We start from the raw sequence: 24215 nt of genomic DNA, 5'->3' as shown, positions 1-24215 counted from the left end.
AGCAACTAAGAAGCAGATGACTTCAAAATTAGGTGAAATAGGTTAATTCTGATGATTTTCCTCCCGTTTCCACACAAAGGACTACTTAAAGTGCTCACCACTTTTAGTTTTTAATGGCACATGGCATTTTTGCTCTAAAACCCTATGAGAAGAGGGGACTGCATCCTACTCCAAGCCTCTACTTGCCCTCCCACAGTGGGTCCTTGCCTCCAGCCGTGCACGGGAAGGACAGGCTTGCTTTGGCAGAGAGCTTACATTACCTCACAGCTCCCAGCAGAGACCAGCATTCAGGATCTGAACACAGATAATAAGGGGTCTCACAGATATAGCTTGTTTCTTTTCACTTATAGGCTTTTCAGCAATTCATTCTCCTTGGCTTTATTAACTCTCGAAGGCACTTCAGAGCTTGAAATTCTTCCTTGGGCCTCACATTAAAAAACACTGACAGAATAATCAGAGGTGGGTTAATCAGGACTGAAGGACCTCCCCTGTGGAGCCAGGCTGAGAGAGCTGGGCTGGGTCAGCCTGGAGAATGCTCCTTAAGGGGAGACCTTAGAGCAGCTCCAGTGCCTAAAGGGGCCTAGAAGAAACCCAGAGAGGGGCTTTGGATATGGGCCTGTAGGGACAGGACAAAGGGAATGGCTTTAACCTGCCAGAGGGAAGACTGAGATAAGCTCTGAGGCAGAAGCTCTTCCCTGTGAGGGTGCTGAGGCGCTGGCACAGGGTGCCCAGAGAAGCTGTGGCTGCCCCATCCCTGGCAGTGTTCAAGGCCAGGTTGGACACAGGGGCTTGGAGCAAGCTGCTCTAGTGGAAGGTGTCCCTGCCTGTGGCAGGGAGTTGGAGCTGGATGGGCTTTAAGATCCCTTCCAACATAAACCATTCCATGATTAAAATGTTGCTGGTTTACATCTAAACTTCCGCAGTGGTTATAAAACCATCTACATTAAAGAGCTGCCAACATATTTTCTGCAAAAGGATTAAGGCAAATTCAAAACACTCTTCTTGAGAGTAACCTGGTTTATGCAGCAACTTCCCTCCTGAATTCCTACAGTATTATAACTGTCTTTCTACGCTGGCCTCATCCTGCATTAACGTTTTAATTGCAAGGATCTAGCATAAAGGTTATTGCCTTAGTAACAGTATCGCCACAGCACAAAGAATCTCTTATCCCCCAGCACATGACAGTTAACTCAGATGTTTATGTAAGATGGGCCTCAATAGATCAATTCTGACCTGCTAAGCCCCGCTTTGTTGTTGCTCGGAGAATTTGGAGATCCTGGTCCCCTCAAGGCTGCTCAGAAGCAACTGTGTGGGGATCTGCTTGAGCAGGGATCCACAGCACTGGGCTGCCTGCTCAAGACACTGGCTTGCAGTGCAAGGAAATAATTTCCAACCTCAGTTAATCACTAAAGCAGGATTCTGCTCCACCATCTGTCTCTAGTACAGGCTATGATGTCTTTCAGACATATCTACTGGTAATTTACTGTATTTTTGGCTATATTAAAAGCCCCCTGTAGATGTCTATAGGTTTGGTTAAGTTAGTGACTTGAAGTGTGTATATACAGTTCACAGCTACAAAGCAGAGTTGTTGCCTACCTTAAATGATCATGACCAATCCCAGCATAAAAATCAGATTGGGTAGTTTAGAATCATGTGATGGTTTGGGTTGGAAGGGACCTTAAGGCTCATCCAGTTCCACTCCTCCTGCCATGGGCAGGGCCACTTCCACTAGACCAGGTTGCTCCAAGCCCCATCCGACCTGGACACTTATGATTTTCATTCACAAGTGTGTGTTTGGTGTTCTGGGGTTGTTGGATTTTTGTGTCACTCCAGACCAGGTGATGGCACAGAGTGACACGCAAAATAAGCTCCATCATTTGCATTTCTTTGGAACAGCAGTCAGTTCTTAGTCACATTTCTTCACATAGAAAAGCTGCTTCCTCGCTCAATGGGTACGCCTACAGAGGTAGACAAAACCAAAGCTGATCTGAAAAATTAGAGTAATACTAAGGGAAGAACTTAGAAACTGACAGTGATTCACTTGGGAACCAAGTGGAGAACCCATTTATTTGTCCTCAACTGAAAGAACATTCAAATAAAGATGGGATACTTTCAAAAAGCCAATCTAACCTCTCAGATTCTGAAAGGGCACCTGCAAGCTGCTTAATCTAGAGGGAATTGTGTACTGCACCTTTCCACTGGGAATCAAAGAGACCTTTCGAACACAAGAAGAGAACTAACAGCACCCCTTAACGTGACGAAGTGGAGTGTACCAGCTTCACTGCATGATTTCCAATTGCACTGAAGCAGACAGAGCATTTCTGAAACTCATTTAAGGCTGAACAAATCCTTCAGCTTTGGCTCAAGAGCACTTTTTCTCTCAGGTGATCCCCACGCTCTTCTTCATAGTCAGATCATTCACTGCAGCTCCAGAAGCCTGCTTACGCTGATGGCAGCTCCCACCTTTACTTAGAGCATCAGAAAAAAACAAGCATGAGGAGAGTATTAAATCAGGTTGTCAAGTGACATCTGATGGGTAACACAGAAGTCTACCACATTCCTTTAACACCTCTAACTACAGAAATCATCCACGCAGCACATCCAGATTCATGGCTGATGATATGCCATATATTCCCTGACTAAAACGGGAGGCCCGAGATGCATTCCAACCTGCAAAGATACAGAACACACACAACAAAAAACCCAAACCAAAGCTTTAAAAAGAGCATTCTGAATTTCCTACAGAGTCAAACCCAAGTCATTCCTCTGCATTATTCTGTACCCCAAGCAAAGCTGAAACAAATGAGTGAACACAAACCTGCTGATGCTTCACAAAGCTGTTTTTAAACGAGTGAACTTAATGGGAATAATCATTGGAAATATTAAAACCTGTTCTTTCTACTGAAGAAAACTGCTCCCAAAATCTTCACAGGTAAGGTGAACAGACTTGGTATTCCCCAAGATCCATAAAAGCCCTTTTCACTCCATCTTGCACTAATCTTTTATCACCCAGGCTGTATGTATAATGGATCTGATCTCCCAGCCGAGCAGCCTACCTCTGGACAAAGTGCTCTTCTCAAACCAGGTCACACTGTGCACGTTGTTCCTACCCTGCTGCAGTTGTGTAAATGGATTCGGGACGTTAAAACACACCCCCATCTTGCTCTGCCAACGTTTCTAAGTGCAGCCCAAACCCAAGGCAGCAGATGGCCAAAGGAAAGGAAAGGAAAGGACAAGTGTACGACCCAAAATAACACAGGGAGATCCTGGTTTAGGCATAAGAGGATCGGACCTCTTCAAAAAGCAGGGCTTCAGTAAACTTGGTTTTAAAACATGCAGGTAGTACAGGGAGAGGACCAGCATTTCCCAGGGATCCTTCAAAGCCAAAGCACACTATCTCTGGGGGGGCAGGGATGCCAAGGAATTGGCTTTGTCAGTCACTTCCCTCCAAGCAGAGCATGTTTTCCATCATTTTTCTGACTCTTACAAGAACCCAGCCATGGGGAGCTGCAGCAGAATGCACTGCTGCTTCCTCAGCAACCCCAACTGGGACAACTCAGAGCGTTCCAACAGGATGAAGGACTTCATCAAGACTAGTAAACTCCAGATGCACTCCCCGGCTTGAAACAGCATCACAGTTCAGACTCAAGAGGTCTATATTAAGAACACCCTACTTTTCCCTATGCAGCCATAAATCCAGAATCCTATTTAAGTGGTCAGCTGTAGATGAAACAAGGCTAAGGACAAGAGGTTTCCAAACCTGGGTGACTAGCATAAAGACAATATTTAGATATAAAACCAGATTGAGGGTAGAGAACTACTGCGCCCAGAAGATCTCGGATATTGACCTGGTACCCCCTGCTCTCCCCAGCAGATTTATTTCAGCACCACACAAGAACATTCCTTTAAGGTGAAATAAAACCTGCTATCAGATTTCATGCAATTCCATACAATTTACACATCTTCCAAAAGAAATACAAACTTCTATGTATTTTGTCATGGCATATTTAATAGCTCCTAATGTAAATATATATATTGCTGTTGGCTTAAAGCAGGAAGACAGCCAACCGTCCCCAGTATGTTGACAAGATGGAGGTTGGGAGGAGCTTTATTTTGGTTCAGCTTTACAATCTCTCTCTTGGCTTCAATTCACAGATTATGAGACCAGATAGCAAAGCCATAGCGATACTTTTACAAATGTTTGCATTGATAGTGAGTAATTAAGCACTCCCTAGAGTTACACAAGCTTTACAGCATGCAGCTCTTCAGGGCCAATAAAGCCATCAAGGCAAAGCTTTGGGGGAAAGGGTTTTATTAAAACCTCTCAGACTTCACCATTTCACTTTCCATGGATTCTAAAGGATTGTTAGAGATGAGATGAAAATATCAGAGAGGAGACACGGAGAAATGTCCTTATTTACCAGTGTGTCCCACCTGCAGAGTGCAGGATGATGGTGCATCGGTCAAGAGATCCTTTTCCATCTTGAATTCTGGACACGCTATCCATACTGCTTTTATTTTCTCATAAAGGATAAATCTGGGACACAAAGACCAGCAACTCTACAAGAAAAACCTTTCTGGCTCAACATCAAATACAAAACCTCATTCCTATGTGCACTGTTGGACACCAGCTTAAGGAGCTAGAGAAGAGCAGTAGTTTGACTCTTACAGCCAATGCTATACAGTGAGCTAAAGCAACACCCTGAAGAAATGGAATAAAAATGGGTCCACTGATGTATCTAATATTGCACTTTGAGTAACTGACAGAGGAGGAAGAGATCCCTCACACACAATCCAGACATGTTATCCTCTGGAACTCTCTTGTTCCCCTAGTGATCTGTCCTGGAGAAACCATTAAGCTCTTCCAGCGAGCTCAAGCTGCTTTTCTTCAGCAGGAAAGTATCAAAAAAGAGGAGATTTTATAGCCAAACACAACCTTTTCAAGTAAGGGGAATGCATTCCCAAAAGCTGCAATCCCCACCCATTGCATCCAGTAAGGACCAGAAGTAAAACACGCTAATACCAAACCACTGAGAGATGAAACATTTCATTTTGCTCTGGTGGTGAACAGGCTGTTGTTAAACTTTCCCAAACTTCATTTCCATTTGAATGTTCCTAAGACATGCTCAACATTTAGCAAAGAGGGTGGATGTACATTTTTAATAGGCAAATCTCATGCTATAGGTTGCAAATCTAAATGCCTCTGATCTCCTCTTCAAAGGCTCAGAGGAATGAAAGAGAATCCTGCCAGAATACACAGTACAGCAACCGCATCTTAGTACTGTTATAAGGAGAGGATTTCCCAGGAGCTCAGCATAACTTAATGCCTTTTACATATTATACCCAATCCATATTTTCAGAACAAAAGAAGGCTCTCATTCTAGAATAAAACAAAACAGGATGGATACCATCTTTTTCACTTCAAGTAATGAAAAGCATCTTTTCCATTAAATTTAGAAGGCACACGAATAACAAGAATTTATGTAAGAGATTAAAGGTCTGGATTTTGATGAAAGTCCTTTCCGTGTCTCCTCAAATGAAGGACAAAGTTTCCCATTACCAGAAGCACTTAGCACAGCTGTTTTGTAAGGTGCTGGGTTGCTTTGCTAAACTCAATTAAACCATAGAAGAATCATTAGAACGTCAAAAGATACAGATCATAAAAACTAACAACCATCTGCATTTTTGCTGATAGAGTATTCAGCCCAGAGGAGTCTACAACAGGGGAAGAACCCAAAGAGAAAAACAACCCTGAGATTTCTAAAGCTTCTTAGGTACATGCTTATGGGGGAGGAGAAAGATAGATTAAGAAATCATTACCTCAAAAGCAATCCTGCAAAGAGAGATACACATCAAAGTCATCCGCAGGCAAATGAGAGTATCCCGTAAATCAACACCCTGTGCTGACAGAATAACCATACTTGCTTCTTGACATCTTGTCCCCCATCACAATCCTTACAGCATCCAAGGAACACCAACTCAGGAACACACCCTGCATTGCTTAATCCCTGCTGTGAGGAACAGTTTGAAGCCCCTGGTAGGGTTTAACATGACAAACAATAGTTACATGCACTAATTACATTTAAGACCTGGTGAAGAAATAATCCTGTGGAACAAACCGAAGGTGTGCTCAGCAAACCTTAGTGACTATTATTGCAATCCATCAGTATAAGTTAAAAGCAACATTATTGCAAGCTATCTCCTAAATTAGGAACTTTTGTTGCAGTCTATAGAGCTACAGACCTCAAAAGCCAAAAATGTTATTGCTCTCATCACAATATACATGTTCTCCTTTAAAAATCCACACTGAATCAATGCTCATGTGTGGTTATTACAGAAAAACTATGATGTTTGTTAATCCACTGCTCACTAAAATGAACATTCTCATACCTGGAAACTTTGATGCACTTTTTTGGAACCCTGTATCCTACAAGTATCTCCTTTTGAAACAACTTTTCCGGCTCTTCTCCACAGCTTTACATGGACAGAGATCTTCTTCATCTCTAGCTTCATTTGTCCTGCTACATCCTACCACCTTCCACAGAAAGCCACGTTGGGGGTCCTGACCCCATCCAGGGATTTATAATTTGAGCAGCTCTTTGGGACACAGGACATGACAAACTGCAGATTCCTCCAGCTGGTGCTCAATCGATTCCCCACACTGGCTCAGTTACAGTCCTCCACACACTATAAGCATTCATTTAAAGACAAGATTTTTCCTTCAGAATTAGACCACAACCACTGACATTCCAGCCAAAGCAGCTTTCATCAGATCATTACTTATATTAAGAAGGATTTAGTGCCAAATCAGGCCTCTTCCTAACATGACAGGGAGTTCCCTCAAGCAGTGTTATAAAGAATCCATTCTTCCCACATCACTGTATTAAGTTTTTAAGACTGAAACGCAGTGTTTAGTACCGATACTTGCTCAGCAATTGCTGATAGTCTAAATATTTAAACATAAGACACCTTCAAAGCATTACTACTCTAAGAACTGCTGGGCAAGCAATAAAGGAAATCAAACACCGATACTCTTCCCAAAGTAAAATAGCAGCATCAGAAAGAAAGTAGCAAAATGATGCAGGAAACACTCTGTAGTTCTCATTTCTTGAATTATACCTAAAGAACTCAAGAGAACAAGTTTTCAAGTACTTTTAAAACCAGAAACAAACAAACCAAAATCAATTCACAATCTCCCTACTGAGACTGGGGGTTTATCACATCAAACACTGGAACGTGTTCACAAAAGCAGCTTGACAATGCTACCTTGGGGAACTGACAGTAAACAACTGCTTTTTAAACTGATGCACATCAATACACACATCCTCTCCAAAACAAATATTTAACCAGTCATTTGAAGAGACATTACTGCCACTGAGCAGACCTACAGAGACTCAGCCAGTGCAAAAAGCTCCTTGCAGTCAGCGTACTAATCCTCCTACTAGGCACCATTTACTCTCATGTCTGAAAGCAAATCAGAACTACAGAATCAACTGGGTTGGAAAAGACCTTTAAGATCATCAAGTCAAACCTTCACCCCAGCACCACCAAGGCTATCACTAAACCATGTCACTGAGGGCCTTATCTACAGTTTGTGAACACTTTCAGGGATGGTGGCTCCACCACTGCCCTGGGCAGCCTGTTCCAATGCCTGTGCACCCTTTGGGAATGAAATTGTTCCTAATATACAACCCAAACCTCCCCTTGTGCAGCTTGAGGCTGTTTCCTCTTGTCCTATTCCTTGTTCCTTCAGAGAACCAGCCACCACCAGGGAGTCATAGAGAGTAGAAAATCTCTCAAAAGAAAAGAAAGAAAACCCTCTTTTGTCTGTGTAGTTGTACTTACAGCCATGGTAAGACGCTGGGGATCCTCCAGACTTTCCATACTCTTGCTCTGAGTAGCTGGTAGATAGGTTTGGCTGACTGGAGCCACGGCCAAAGGTGATCTGATTGCTACCCACTCCAGTGGCCACCTGAGCCATGCGTTCTTTGGTCTTCAGGGCTTGGGCCCTCTCTGTCTTGAGTCGCTCATCATCCTTCAGAAGAGAGACCAGCTGCTTGGATTTCTCCCTCACATTGATGCCCTGGTCTTTACCATCTCGATCAATATACTGAAAATCTTTCAACGTCTGGATAGCAAAAATATTCTCTTTACACTGCTGCGCCACTCGCTCCGAACCAGTTTTGATCAGGTAATCTAAGAGAGTCAGGGCCTTGTACACGTGTCGCCAGTTCTTGCCATGGTCATTCAGTCGTTTCCAGATCATGCTCATAATCTCAGAAAAGGCCACCACATTGTAAGTCAGATCTGCTATTTCAGTCATGAGCGAACTGGAAGGACCCCACGGGTCATTGGAAGTCGCTTCCCTAACTTTTATTTCGGCCTCTGAATAATTGTTCACGATGTTCTTCATCTGCCGCCTAATAGACGAAGTCGTCATCTTTATTTCCCTTTTTAAGAAGACAGATCCCAGAACACAAGCAAGGAAAGGGCTATATCTGCTCTTGTATCAAAGCTTCTGCACTGAAAAGGCTCCGGATCAGTGGCTTATTTGTAACAGGTTCCACTACAATCATTTCCTCTCTTCAAGAGAATGACACGAGAAAACGAGAATCATGACCTGCATAAGGAAAGAACACAAAGCATGTTAGTTGGGTCGTTAATTGTTCCTACATGGAAAGCAACCTACAGAACTCTAGGAAAATAACTCAGTATAACTGATGAATTTCCTCCTTGAATTTCTTCTAGACATTTGATTTTGGAAACTATTCTTCTTCTCACAAGTAATACTAAACACTTTAGATTACAAACCTGAACAAAACCAAAGCAAGAAGGTGTCCAGGCTTATGCAAATGCCAAATTCTACAAGGAAAACAGAAACCAAGTCCAAGAAATCACTTAGTGATTCAGTTTCCAGCATGGTAAAACCCACCTAGGATTTTTAATTACAGAAATTACCATGCTGGCTTGTAGAGAGGCGAAACTACGTTAGAAATTCCATGCTTAGCAGCTATTAGCTTCCCTCTAGTTGACAACTGCAGTCTGCCACCACTGCTGCAGGAATCTGAGCACTGAGAGAAATAAGCAAACTGCCCCAAAATTAACCAAGCTATACCTGAAACCTCATGTTAGCTTAAAGCACACTCAGTATCAGGGCAGAGATCTTGAAGAAGACTCTGCATTCAGTTGAGACACAGTGAAAGGAGCACCAGAACAACACCCTCCAACTGAAGGTGACCTTTAAATGCTAAGCAGATTAGAGGAGAAGTTATTTTTCCAAATGCATTTACTTTGTACGTTTGACAACGCTCAGGACATCCACAGCTTCTGCTCTGCGTGTCTTCCACACAGCACAGAAGAAGTTTTAATTATATGAAAATGGAATTGTTAAGCCAAAATGACTGGCAAGATCCCCCAAGGGCAAGCTGTGGAGCTGGAAAGCTGTTTCAGTTAGCTATTTAAGGTCACCGTTTCAAGTAAACAGAGGCCTATTAAGCTTCAGAATACATTACTGGAGTAAACTGGCAGATTTTGCTATTACATTAACACAGAATAGTCTTTGATATTCGCCAGTTGCATGAACCCTAAGCACTGATCCTGTAAGGGAACTTGCCATGTTTAATAGAGATTGCACAGTCAAGATGTCCTCCAGCAATGTTTCTCCAAACACTGAAGAAGCAACCGTATCACTTACAAAAGGCACTGGAGAGAAGCAAAGCACAGACTTCCAGTCTAACATTGTTATGATTCTTCAAATTGCTCTGGTGCCATTTAGAATGAAAGCAGAATTAAGCGTCAGCGTGGACAACATGCAGCTCTGTGATGACTTTCTTACCATAAAGGCATATACCAACACTGATGTACTGATGATACGTATCCCAGATCAGAAGAATACACCCCCCCCCATAAGGGCTGAGCCTGTCACCTGAGCAGAGAAGCACTAAAGAACATGAAATCAAACCCTCCTACATCAGTTTGATAAAACATCCACCAAGCCCAACATCCTCAGACACAAATCCTCATGCAAAGACTCTAAGAACATATATATTCCATTGCCTGACGGATGTCTTAGGCATCTCAGATGCAACCTGTGGCAGAGACTCTATAGCCAGCAATAGGCACACTGTGGTTCTTCCAACCCCTTCTTGGAAGCCACTTGTGTTTCCCATTTCACACTCAGCAAGCACACAACAGCAGTGCAGGGTCCACGCTGCACAAGTAATTCAGCTTATTTTAACCTTGGACGTTTACTTCCTGAGCTGCAGACAGAAGGGATGCTTTTTAAGCAAGAACAAATCGCCTTCAGCTTCTTTACATCACTCATATGGAAACTGGCCAACTCCATCTGAAGTGAGGGTCTTCCAAAATTCAACCCCTCTATGTAGAAGCTGCTCCGTATCTCAAATCATCTCTGATGTCTTTCCATGCACATACGACACTTCTATTTCTTGAGATATACATGGCTCCAAACACTCTACACTTCAGAGTTGGCAGTAACAAGTTCATATCACAACACAGTCATTGACTGCTTAAGATTCCCTGTTCTTTATCAAATACTTTCTAAAGTCTACTTGTCTTTTGGTAGTTGTACCTCTACTCCTACACATGAAACCAGGGTCATTTCCTCTCCCTGTGCAAATGTTTTAAGGCCATTTCAACTACCATTTTAGCACTTCGCAGATCCTCCATCCTTCAATTCAAAATTCATTTCAAATTTGACTGATTTGGTTCAATTTGGCCACCTTATTATTCAGAAATCATCTGGAAAAGGGCGTATTTGCACAAGTACTCATCTTTGGCAGGACACTTCACTTGGAATAACCTTTCTCTGTGAGAAACAAGCATTTACTCCTAACCCTGTTTCCTGTCTTTTAACCCACTGTAAATCTCTGAAAACCATTCTTGTCTTACGAGTTTTGTTTCTTTAGAGGCCAGGAATGAGAGGCCTCTAAGAGACCAAAATATACAAGCAAATGCCTCACCTGTGTGCACCTCCCCAACCAAAGAATAGAGAAGTCTGGTTTATCACTTGTTTCAACTTCACAAGCTTCTGAAAGAAGATCGTTTCCACACCACCTATGATGTTTGGAAAGGTAAATTTTACAGTACATGGCAACACCTACTAGTCCTAAACACCTCCAACTTGGCCAGTAAAATAAATACCTGAGGAATGAATCATAATCACAAGATAAACAGGGACACAGACGATCAGGGTGCAATGCCACAAGCCATGCCAAGCTAATGGTAAGCCAGCACCAAACCCAGTGGCCTCCCAACTCTGCAACCGCTTCCCCCTTCTCTCTTGCATCAAACCTAGCACTCACACAACAGCACAGGAGAACTGATCAGCTTAAAGTCTGGTAGAAAATGAGCTTTTGAGCACTGGTTTGTTTTCTGTTGTATGAGAGAGGTGAGCAGGCTGCAAACACGGTCACAAGTGTTGCTGCAAGGCAGGCTATGAGAAGAGAAAGAATGCTCGAACCCTGGTCTTGCTTTTGAAGAAGCCTGTTCAAGCTGCCAGAAAACAGCATCAGAAAGCAAAGAGCTTTCATTCCTGCCCCACTACACACGCTAGGAACTCATACACCTGGTTTCAAAGAAGAAACCAAACGATCAAAAAGGCAGGAGCCAAGGCCCTGCTGTGCTCTCCACACAGCCTGTAGCAAAGCCATGAATACTTTTCCTTCATTTAGCTGTAAAGTGTAGGCAAGAAGCAGAAGCAAAGGTACAGCCTCATCAAGAGCAGAAATGGTTTGGACAGAACCCTGGATTTGGGAAAGGCTGTGTTTACATTTAGGATTTATTAGGTTAATTACCAATAAAGCTTCAGCCCAAAAGCAAGCGAGCTTGGAGCACACAGCTGTGCAGGAAGCCAAAGGCATGGCAGCACCATTCCCCAAACTAGAAGCTTTGCTAAGGTGAAGCTGCTGAAGAAGGCTACTAGCAGAGAGTAAATCTGGAGCAGAGCTTTGTGAAAACAGCTGTAGAGCACACATTTCAAAGAGCAAACACACTGGATTAAGTGAAAGGAGCATTTTTCACTCTTCCAGAAAACAAAAGATTTCACTTGTTATCCTGTAACAGACTGGAAAACCATTCAGGCCACTGGTGCTGATGTGGTTCTTTACCTCCATGTCTTTGATTCATGGACACAAAGGCATTTAATGAGGATCCCATTAACATCTATTCTTTCCACATTTTCTAATCCTATTCTACTTTTAACCCACTGGAGACAATTCATTCTAAGCTTCATGTTACTCCATTAAAAGTGGAGTGGAAAGATGGACACCTACCCCCCATCTAGCTGTACCAATATTCAAGGCAACTGTTCTGGCAGTAGCAGTAACCCTCACTAAGAGCCCTGTGTGTCTTTCAGTATCTCCTTTACAAACCCTCTGCATCCACACCACACCAAAGACACATTTTACTTGATTATTACAGGTCCTGGAGCACTGTAACAGCCAATCTTATGATTAAAGAGATCTGAAAGCCAAATAGCCTCACTGCATGAAAGTGAGAAACCATTTCTAATACATGATCAAATACTTACCCAGAAAGGCTTTTTTCCCCCCAAAGACCTCACTGAATTAAGTTTGCCCAACAAACCACCAGGAAGAACAATGCACTTGCAACGTCAGCAAAAGTGAGTTAGCATTTTTAACGCTACAGTTGCAAAGAAAGCAGAAAGCAAACTGCACGATGAAAGCTGCTGTTCCTTGCTCCCAGCAGGCAAAGGGATCAGCTTGAACCGAGCTCTTTAAAAGGTTCAACAGAGAGGGGAAGAGGGAGTTGGTCTTGGTCAGCTTGGGTGAGCCTTCCTTGTTTTCTCTTCTCTGGGCCCTCCAAGCCATTTTCTCTGGTTTCGATCTACATTGTCATCTTTAAATAGATGGAAAAGGACACAAAACAAGAAGGTGATGCTCACCTGTGCTATCGCAGGTAACCTGGAAGGGAATGTCCCATTTCCTTTTTCCTATTCCAATAGTTTCATTACACAAATAACCCAAATGAATTCTCCTGGTGCTTTTCTATATACAACAGAGACAGAAGGAAATCTTGAGTGATCCTCTCAACAGCTCTCTCTCACAAGAGACTGAATTCAGTAAATAACATCTACATGAGGAAACCATCTTTAATTTGCTAAAACTAACACAGAAATGAAGCCAAGCCACAAAATCCTTCATAAACTTAGTTCAAAGAAAGAGCCATACAAATAAATCCACCTATAGACAGCAGAAGCCATTCAGCTCTCTGGAATGTAAAACTCAAACCAGGGTTTGTCTGCACTGATAAAATGCCCTTCAGATCAAGCCGAAAGGTAAATACAGACACAGCCCAGATAAGTATGGACCAGAAACACATGAAATACGTATCAAATGGGCAATAAAAAGTGTGAAAATTAGCATTAAACGTAAGAAGTTGACCAGAAATTTGTATAAAGTTTTAATGGTATTATAGACAACATGTGGCAGACATTTACTGTGACACGCATAAAAAGTGGGTTTTGAAAGCGGATAATTCACTCATTCTGTGATTTTGAGGCAATCTCTACAGACACATTGATCTAGGTAAAAATATCCCCCCCCCCCCCCCCCCTTTCATGAGCTACAGGAAAAGATGACTACAGGTTTCCATCCCAATCTGCTCTCTTTGCTATCAGGCTGGAGTGACAGTGCCAGGGATCCGTCAGGGACCTGCTGAATTCCAGGATACATCAGAGAAGCCAGGGCGTGGAGAGTGCTTTTTACCAGTCTGCAAAGAATGATGCTGAGTAAGGAAGAAGTTCCCCCAGACAGACAGTGACACCACACCTGCACAGAGCAAAAAGCATGCACTCAAACAAGACACTAATCCTAACAGTAAGTCAGCTTCTATTTGTGGCAAGGAAAAAGGATTCCCTTTGCCCTCCACTGTAAATTCACATCCTAGTTTTCTTGTGACAGTTCATCATTTGCACAAACCCAAACCCACTGTGCTTTTAGAAAGTCCCATTTTACACAAACCAGAAATGTTTGATAAAAAGAAATTAAGCACAAGCCTTCATTTAAAATTCAATATAATAATCCAGAAAAAAAGGACAGCAAAGACTTTGCTTATACTGCATCCCACAAAGAAATGTTCAAACATAGCTAATTCTCTTTCCCTTTTTCCTTTCCCTATTCATACATAATTCTTACAGAACTGGATGACCAGAGGGTATCATTATACTGCCTACAGTATGATCCCCTACTGCAATACAAACACTGTTCCCAAAACCAAACAGGAAGAGGCGCAACTGTACATTGTGGTCACTTGGAGAAGGGTACTAAGAGAAGCACAGAAGCTTGGCACTATACGTAAAAGCCAACAAGCACCACACTTATTAGCTCCCTCTTGTCATTGTACAGCAGAGAAAACATCAATTCATGTGAAGAAAACAGTAAAGTGAAGACACTGAAATTACCATCAATGCCCTTCCTCAAGCTTCAACATTATTTAGGAAACGAGTTACAAATACAGATTGGCAAGTGGGTTGAAGACCAGGGTTAACTCCAGCAGAAAGGTTTCATTTCCATTTTTCACAGCTGAAATGCTTGTCTTCTTCGGGGTCATTTCTGAGAAGAGGAAATGGTTCAAAATTCAAAGTTTTGGAAGCTTTCCACTCCCTTTTACAAATGAGAGAACAAGGTCAGCTTTCACAGCCAGCAGGTGGCCAAATTATTTCTTTATTCAAAGAGTTAATGCTGGAAGATAATTCTCCTGCAGCTTTATGCATATTCATGAAGCCCAAGGTTAGATCCTACACTGATTTTACAGTCATGCCTCAGCCTCACAGAGAGCAACTCCAGCTTGTACAGCCATAAAATAGATACACAGATGCAAAATCAGTTTTCCTCTACACCACCTTTTCTGACTACAGGTTACTTAAATTACCCAGGCAATATCAGAGCTTAATGGAGAGCTTATCTCACTACTCTGAGTCTACACAAAGAGGGGACAGGGAGTAGAAACGCAGAGCTGAGAATACAGCAGCACTATCTGAGCGCTTTAATTCAGGACCCGCCACACTAGAGCTGCTGGTGCTTTGACACTCGCAGTTATCACAGAATCAACTAGACTGGAAAACGCCTTTAAGATCAAGTAATATTTCGTTTTGCAGCCTGTAATGCAGCTGGAATTATTGACAGCATGGAAAGAAGCTGCAAATATGCTCTGAAGTGCTGCAAAAAGGAACAGCCCCCTGCAAGAGCCATGGAGATCACTACAAATGGATCCAAATCCGACCTACTACTGGAGATCTAATTTTAGGCTTACAAGCTTCCAACATCCCTTTAAAAATAACACATTCCTCCTTCTGAGGCGGGGTCAAGTGGCACTGACAGCACTACCTGCATTTTATGCACATCTCAGTCTATTTTTCAGCACTAATACAGCAAGCACCAGCTGTGTAATGAGTATTGCAGAATTACAGACAGAGTTAAGGTCAAGCCATTATGCACTGAACCTAAAGTTCTAAATGCAAATTAATCCAACACGGCTGTGAAAATACCTTCCCAAACTCTCAAAAGAAGTTTGTGCTCTGGGGATTACCTGCTTGAATGGAAGCATTTGTCTTTTATTCTCACAAATAGAGAAGTAGGGTTAAAAAAGGAATCACCCAATGTGTGCCTTGACAAAAAGGTACCAATGTGAAATCAACTCAGCTCACTGGGTATATTTAAGTAGCATTTTCAACTGAATTAAAGACAGTAGGAGACATTTCTCTCCTTCCCTATTTCCATTCTGGAAGACATAGGATATTCTTGCCAGAAAATGGGTCTTAGAACCTTGTCACTTAGGCTGCTTAGTGGGTGACAGGCACCTGCTGAAGGGAAGCGGTTATATCTTCTCTCCCAACAGCTCAGAGCCCGATTAGATCAGCTTGAATACAGGAGCAACTGCAAATAATACAGCCTAAAAGCCTGCAAGACCGCTAAATGCTACCTGCATTCTTTAAGCCACAGTGTTTTCTTATACAATTGTAACTTTTAAAACTCAAAGCCGACAAGTACTACTGGATCCATGTATATCTTTGCTCACATATCAGACTTGATACTTTGGGAAGGTACCTGCTACTTACAATTATCCAATGACTTCAGTAACCAAATTCAGTTTGCACTTTATCATTATGAAGCAGACGTCACTGTGTGCAGTTCCTCCTCCCCACCTACACACCACAGACACGAAACCACATTAATAAATCCACTAGGCCAAAGGCAAGCGCTCTTCATGACAAAGGTTTAACTCTCCATGTTACTACTGGCAGAAGCTGAGCCTAATGAATACTTTTAGGACAAGAATTTTTAATGCAAAGGACTGCTCAAAGAACAGTGCACGATCTGCAAAGCCGTATCTGTCCATACATCCCAAACACCACTATTTTCTTCAGCTTAACTGTACCGGCTGCTAGCACAAGCTACAAGCCTCTACAGAAAACAGAGATTGATTTTAACATCCTACCTACATTCATCAATGCCCATCCACAGCATAAAACTTCAAGCACCATCCCTCACAGCCACCAGACTTGCACATTCATTCATCTTGAGAAGTCAACACATGGTCTTAATCCAACTATCACAACTGGTAACAATTAATGTAGGGTTACTTTAACCCTCAGAAATTAAGCTACATGCAGTTGGATTCTCAGGACTAATTGAAGTTGCTATAAAACTGTAAAGCAGGAAATATACAGCCTTAAAATCCTCCATGTTCCACACTGCAGGAAAGATTTGGCCAAACCCCAGGATTTTACACCAGGCTTTACTGCCCAGCAGTCAGGCTCAGAGAGGAACTGAGGATGTGACTTCACATTACACTTGATTCTTGGCTGGCTGAGGGCTGCTACTGAAGGCATGTCCTGCTCCTACCTGCTCTGCTGTCACGTGCCACCTCCCTGTCCCTCACACCAGATCTCGAGATAGAATCAGTTCAGTGAGCTAATCTGACACACCAAGGGAGGCAAGAGGGAGATGGAGAGCTGACAGATCAGGTCACCAAAACGATTAATCCCAAGGTCACTCTCATCACTTTAAAGTACACCACAAGTAAGAGAAGTAACATTCAACGGCACTCTAGTTACGTTTCGCCAGGCAAAACGTAAAGCTGCACCTTGAAAGCTCATATTGGTAGTAAAAGTTAAAGATGATGGCTTGGATTTGGAGCTTGCTTTCAGCAGGTAACTGTAAGAGGTGAGTTTTCTAGGAAATCACCTTTTACCACCTAGTGCTAGTAATAGCGACACATTCATTTTGTTTCAGCTTGAAGACAGCCACCAGAAAGAAGGAAATGTGGTCCTCTACTCTTTCAGAATTGGTTAACACCTTAAAATCTTGCCTCCTGCCACTTTTTAACCAGTGCCTCCTGCACTGATTTTTAACTATCTGTCATGCAACACTTGTTCAGCTTTCCCCCTTATTCCTGTGGTTTTTCATACTCTACACGCCACCGTTTCCAAACAACCCTGCCTCTTTTCCCTCTTCCTAACAGTGCCTATATCACTGCAGGAAAAGCAATTCCACCTCAAAGGAGCTCTGCTGGGCAGAGGAGAAGCATAACAACCCTGTCAGCAGCATCCTGGATGCAGACTCGGTTATGCTTACCATGAAACAGCACTCAATAATACTGCTAGTCATTTGGGTCTACTTCTGTGCTGCCCCAGTTCCTGATTTTGAGCTATATTCTTAAGTTCATCTTTGATGCAAGTAATTCACTAAAAAGACCAAAGAATATAATAAATCAGCACATTTGACATAAGGATTTTTCCTCATTATGCTACTTAAAACTTCCCAGTTCCTTCATTCAGGCACTAATAAGGATCATCCCTACTCACACCTGCAGAGATTTGATATTATTTTGCTTTGTTATTATTATTTTGTTGATTTTTGTGGAATTAGGAAAAAAATGTTCTGGCTTGATGATGCCAGTGAATCCCACACCCTCCCATGCAGATATACAGATATTTTCAGCTGTCAGCATAACAATTCCTCAAGTTTTCTGAATCCATCCTCAACAGTAATATACTACCTACTCCCTTATCTCTTCTGGCTATTTAGATGGAAAATGATTTGAGTGGGAGCTAGCTTGCTCTTCTCACAGAGGATGACAAAGACTTGTTACTCAAAAGCATCTGTGCCTGTTCCATTATTAAAGGTCATTTTCCTCCAGTCAGCTCTTGCAGAGAACATGTTATACCCTCTCAGCTTTGATACTCTGCAACCAGCAGCTCCGTACGTGCCCTGGAGACTACACATGCTGTGCAGAGTCCACACGTAGAAGACAACACCTACCACATGTAAGCCAAAACTCAAGCCTCTGATTATTTCTGAAGCAGCTGATTATAGCCTGGGACATGGGAAAGGAAAAAGATGCAAGTAAATCCCCTGTGTAGTACTACTACTATTTGCACCTCCCATAGCTGCCTGGTAGCACTGCACTGTTGATCATTAACTACTGCTTTAATGTAAGTCATTAATAACATTCTCTGCCTTTAGATTCATAAACAGAACAAGAAAGCAACTTTAAAACTCACCCACTCCATTTTCTGATCTTTATTTTTTTCCTAAGAGCATTCCATCTAGTGCAAATGCACAGAGGAAATTCTAGCCCATTAACATCCATCAGCTAACAGAGGGTAATGAATTCATCAATAATGCTATAATGCGTGGGTACACTATCATGCTGAATCATTTAGGAACTACATTTGCAGCAAGAAGAGCTCAAACAGCTGCCTTGTGCTGTCAGCAACCATCTTCCTGAAGGAGGAAAAATGAATGTATTAAGATCACCCTCAATTTTGTTATCCTTCTTGACAAGCTTGGTTGTGCCCCTACACACCTGTATTTCCACCCCAGTCAACTCCTGCTCCCCTCTGGACACCAATTTCTTTTGCTGTGCCACCTGCACACTTGCAAGCAGCTTTCATTGCTCATTTTCCGGCAAGTGACGTAAGGATCTGGCTTTTTTCTGCTTCTTAACATCCTGGTCAAATACATGAAGTCTTGAGTTTTGACTTTGCAAAGAAAAAACCCTGATTTTTCTTTGTTATTTATTTACACGGCTATGGAGGGACCACCTTCTTTCTCTTAACAAGAAGTTTTCCTAACAGTGATGAAGTTCTAAGCAGTAAAAGCTAAAAACAACCAAAATCAGTCAGTCTTAAGAGAAAATACATCATGAACTAGCACTAAAGTGTAGTTACCCAAAAAGAGCCCGTACCTGAGAGTGGGACTACAGGCAGAGTATCACCGGGTAATAAAAGGAAAGGAACCTTGTTATGGAGGACAACAGTATTAAGTTACTATTCTTGTAACAATGAAAGGTATTTAGTCCTAAAAGGAAAATAAAATCAGACATAATAACATAAAGAAATAAGATTATCCTTAATGCATAGATTAGAAACTTCTTTGCTTATTTGTTCAGGAATCCCAAATCTGGTCTTCCTTGCACCACTGCAGTGTGCAAAATGATAGCAAGTCCCCTGCACTTCTGTTTACACTTTGTTATAATGGTGTCTACTCATTAAGTCCACGAACACAAAGGGTTTTGTTAAGGTAGCCTTTATAAATGAAGCACAATGAATTCAACTCCCCATACCTCAGCTTCCTTAATACAGCTAATGTCTTAGAACACATACACATGTGTCTACACATCCTTAACTCCCACGGCTTCATTCAATTAATACTATTAAATCTTTAATGCTTTGCTTCAAAGGCTGTTTTTAATTTTTAATAGCTCTCATAGGTTAGCACGACTGTTTTAAGTCTTTCTACTATATTTTAAATAAACTCCTCTTTTCTCCCCACTTTGATGTTTGCCTTCCTGACAACCCCAGAACCCTGTGAAGCTGGTGGAACTTTGTTTTCTCTGAAATGATGACATTACAAACTCCAAAAGATATGTTAATCACTGAGCTGCAATCAGGAATGGGTTTTTTTCTCCCCCTCTCACCTGCCCTCGGGGCTGGGAGTTGGCAGTAGAACCGCTTTAATCAAAACAATGTAGAAACCCATGAGGAGAGGATGCAACCAGGAGGGAGGGGGCTTATTTGCATCCGTTTAGCATGTAAGCAGCAGGCAGGGCTTAGTTCTCTTTTACTCTGGATTCCCATGAAAGGAGAAAATGCAAAAGCCACCATATTATATTAAAATAGTTAAAAGAGGAGTTTGGACACAAGACTTGTCGAGCTTGATGGAAGCACAAGATGCCTCGTAGCACCCAAAGACACATCCAATTCACACGTTTGATGGGCACTGAATGTGTTTTTAATTGTAAAGCTTTGTCTGTACCAAGGGCATTGCCATTATATATTTGGTCAGCTAAAGCTCCACTTTACATATATATTTATATATACACACACATACATATATGCACATACGTAATTTACCAGTTCTGCTACCTAGTATAAGCTAGCACAGCGTGCTCACAGTGGAATACTGAGGCAACTTACACCAGTGTTTCTCTTCTACTCTTACCCCAGTGCCCCCAAGACTCACCTTCTACTGCTCCATTTCTAAGCCTGGAATTTGTGCAACAGAAAAGAAAGTCTCATAGTGTATTTCAGGCCTTTTTATAAAGAATAAACTGAAAAGAAGAAACAAAAAATGGGCACAGACTTTGTTCCTCCTGTAAATAAGAAAATGAAATCCCTTCTTAAAATAAAACTGAAAATCAGCATTTCCAGGGACAGGAAACGGCACTATAGTATTATATAGGTTATCCAAGCAGAGCAAAAGAAATAAAGACTGAAAACCTGGCTCTGTCCCAAGGCATCCAGGCAGGATTTTGTGCCTGCACGTACATAACAGAAGTATTTGTGCATTCAGGATGTTCAAGCATGTCTCTTGCATTCACACCTGGAACGTTACAGCGCTAAAACCCCAATGTGCTGTGCTCAGCATCGACTGCAAGTCAATGACCAGTCCCAGAGCAACAGATCCCTCACACGTTCAAAGTGAAGTACATGTGTACATACTTTGCTTCATCTAGACCATGAACTGTGGAACAGAAAACCTTACCCAAAGCAAATTAGAAACAGTCTGATGAAGACAACCTACAAACCTACTGCTGTTCTTCACCTCTTCAACACTCCAGAGAGTTTGCACCACACAGAGCACTCCCCACTATTACACATCTTCAGTTACAGAACACGTTCTGTCTTTTAAAGTTGATGCAAATACTCATGTTTGTATTATTGTGAAATTAAATAGATGCAGACACTACTATGCAGATAGACATCAAAATGTCAACCATGGTACTCAGTGTGCGTGAAGCAGCAGGCAAGGCAAAAGGAGATTATCCACTAGGTAGCCAAACGTAAAATAAAGCCAGACATTTCATTTCAGTCTGTCTCAGGGCTTCACAAAGGGGCCAGTGATTTGCAGATCTGAAATGCAACGCTGAAGCACTTTTGCAGACTAAAGAACTTCTGATGACATACCTCAATGCTTCTCCGCAACAAACTAGACTAAAAGTGATTTTGCTGCCACAAAAGCTTTTCTACTTCAGCTTCTCTAAAATATAAGACTTCTGAAAGCCAAGTAAAGCCAACTCTAAACATTCCTGTATCTTACTTCCTTGTGGAATCTTCCCAAGAGAACCAGTAAACATATAAACACAAGTATCTTCCAGGAGTCACCCAGTACCAGTCTTCTAAAGTCTTCAGAAAGCAGTTGCTTTGCTGAAAATGTATTAAAACCATGGGCTGTATAGTTATAATCCAGTGCAATGACAGAGTTCCTGCTCTTCTGAGTAGCAGGTAGGAATTCCTGCTTTTAAAATACACATAAAGCTGTAGAGCTTCGAAAAAACTACAATTACAATATGAAATATTGATTTCTGATCTGCATTTGCTTCTAAGCGAAGTGTTTGGTGTCACCTGTGCTATTTATCCTCAAGCATTCCAACAGAGGCATTATCTACCTTTACTTGCTGATAAATGCTCTCCTGAATTGGTAGCCAAAGTTTAACTTCATGAACTCTGCTCAACAACAGGAGCAAAAGAGTAACATTTCATGAGTTAGAAGCACTTCGAGCCCTTAAGTAAAATAATAATAATCACTGCACTCAGCAGTGTTACAAAAAGCAATCATAAACCCAAGCAATAAGCCACTATGGGCTCAGAAGGCAAATATTTCATTAGATAACAGAACAGATGTGAGACTTATGCTTTCAAATAGACATTTAGAAAGAGGTTTTTAATCAAATGATGAAATACCTGGGCAGGGGCATTTAAAGACTCACCGGATCTGACTACTGCTGGGAATGCACATCAGATCCCTCTCTAAACAGACACCACCAGTCACACTGCAGCAATGTCAGGAACTGAATAATTAAGAACGTTAAAGTTCTGCTTTTTAAATAATAATTGAAGTGCTCTCTTCTACATACACCACATGCCACAGCACATTGTGCTTGACCATCTATCAGAGAACAAGCAGATGTGTTAAATAGTTCTATTTAGAACTGAAGGCTAAGGATTAATGAATGATCTCAGATTTGGGCTGATTTCAGAGGGTTAGATCAAACATCTCTCTGCCTTACTGCTGTTGTCAAAAGCCTCATCCCTGTCCAAACAAAGCTGAAAGTGGAAAGGCAGCTACAGCAGCAACTGGGTCAACAGTTTTGGCTGAAGAAATCTTCACTACTGAAAGACAAAATAAAGAAATAAAAACCTAAAATGCTGCTTGGGGCCTGTTCACCCAGTCAGCAGCTCACAACCAGCCACTCGAGAGCAGATTTCCAGCCTACAAGGAAATACCTTTGAGGGAGTCTTTCATGCCTGCATCTCAGGGGAGGAAGTTACCTTTAAAAACACTTTGTTTTGCCTTTCCCTAAGGAACGTTAGGACTATATATATATCTCCATTATTTTGGTGGGGTTTATCCATGAGGTCCTACAAAGAAGGATCTGTACAAGCTTTACACCAGTGAGCAATTACTCATGCGATTAATCCCACTGAAGTCAGAACTGTTTGGGAAAGAAATTGCTGCCAACCTAAGGGTTGCACAACCAGGAAAAGAAATATATAGAACAAAACCACGGAGGGGGATAAATTGCATCTGACAAAAACTACAATCAAGAAAGAGCTGGTGACAGATTGTTCTTTAAGTACAAGGAAGTGATTTAAACAGCCAGGAGCAGTTGTAATAAGATTAGATGATTCTCTATTAAGATTCTTAAAATGTCTCTGTTCCAGCAAAGCTACAAAAGCACCATTGCCCTTGCAAAGGTTCACAAAGTACGAAATTGATGTTAAATCTAAAAGTTAATATGATTTCAGAGTGAATAAAGCAAAAAGATAAAAGACCTTCCCTCCCCTAGCACCTTTGTCAGCCGTGCTGTCATTTTTAACTAGCCTGAGTACAAATGGATGTTGTAGCAAAACTCAAAGAGAACAGACTCAACAAACAGAAGCACTGAGCTCTGTTTGGGTTTCAGCTTTTAAATAAGGAAAACTACCAGTTCCATTTTAGAAGGCATTACATTATGTGACATCTTCAGCATGGCAGGGAAGTCTCTATGAGATTATACTGCAGGGAGATTAAATCAACGTCTGGCTGTCGAGTTTCTCTAGAGAAACAGATGTGGCATTTTAGCCATGACCCCAGGACTCCACTGTCCATCGCTCCTAGAACAATAGGCCCCAAAATCAGCCATAACTAACTACACTGAAAACCAAACAAGGCGAGCAAGTCTTCTCATATCTATCTTGAAGGATGGACCTGAAACACCTCTAGGTGCACGGTTTTTAAACTGATAAACAGCTTTGAATTTTCAAAGACACATTATTGATTTGTAAAAGTATTTGCTCTTTGAGTGCTGCATCATAAGTATAAAAGAGAAAATGAATCACGGATTAATATTTTACCGTAAGGGGTAAGAACAGATATTTCCATTCACAAAGAACATCCAACAAAACATCAGGTCTAAAGGTGATCAAATCTGTGCTGTAGGAAACACATATATAACCTGACTGGAGAGAGAACCAGGACTGTTCTTCAAACAGACACTGGAACAGATGAATACATGTGCAAAGTACAAGTGATTATGAGAGCAAGAGAGTAGGAGGAGGTGGAGAGAAGTCTACACGCCAAAAGACATTTGTACCCTATCTACAAAAGCAGACTGCATGGTCACCCTCCGAAACTGTTCTACTTCTCATACCTCATACATTTAGTATTTATTATACAGTTACATGA

General features: G+C 41.8%; 1 protein-coding gene across 3 annotated transcripts in view; it reads right to left on the bottom strand.

Moving 5' to 3' along the window:
- The window catches only part of EPN2 (epsin 2), a 45593-nt gene that overhangs the window by 16950 nt on the left and 4428 nt on the right, over nucleotides 1-24215 (bottom strand). For all 3 annotated transcript variants that reach the window (XM_062619015.1, XM_062619013.1, XM_062619014.1), the window contains exon 2: nucleotides 7846-8620. In XM_062619015.1, coding sequence (XP_062474999.1) covers nucleotides 7846-8440 — 595 coding nt within the window. In that variant the 5' untranslated portion in view covers nucleotides 8441-8620. The remainder of the gene's footprint in view (nucleotides 1-7845; nucleotides 8621-24215) is intronic.

The sequence above is a fragment of the Pezoporus occidentalis genome, unplaced genomic scaffold (assembly GCF_034315485.1).
Source record: "Pezoporus occidentalis ecotype Australia unplaced genomic scaffold, CSIRO_AGI_Poc_V1 ctg208, whole genome shotgun sequence".
NCBI classification, from domain to species: domain Eukaryota; kingdom Metazoa; phylum Chordata; class Aves; order Psittaciformes; family Psittacidae; genus Pezoporus; species Pezoporus occidentalis.
Note: the sequence above shows the minus strand (reverse complement) of the source record. Positions and strands in the feature narration are given on the sequence as shown.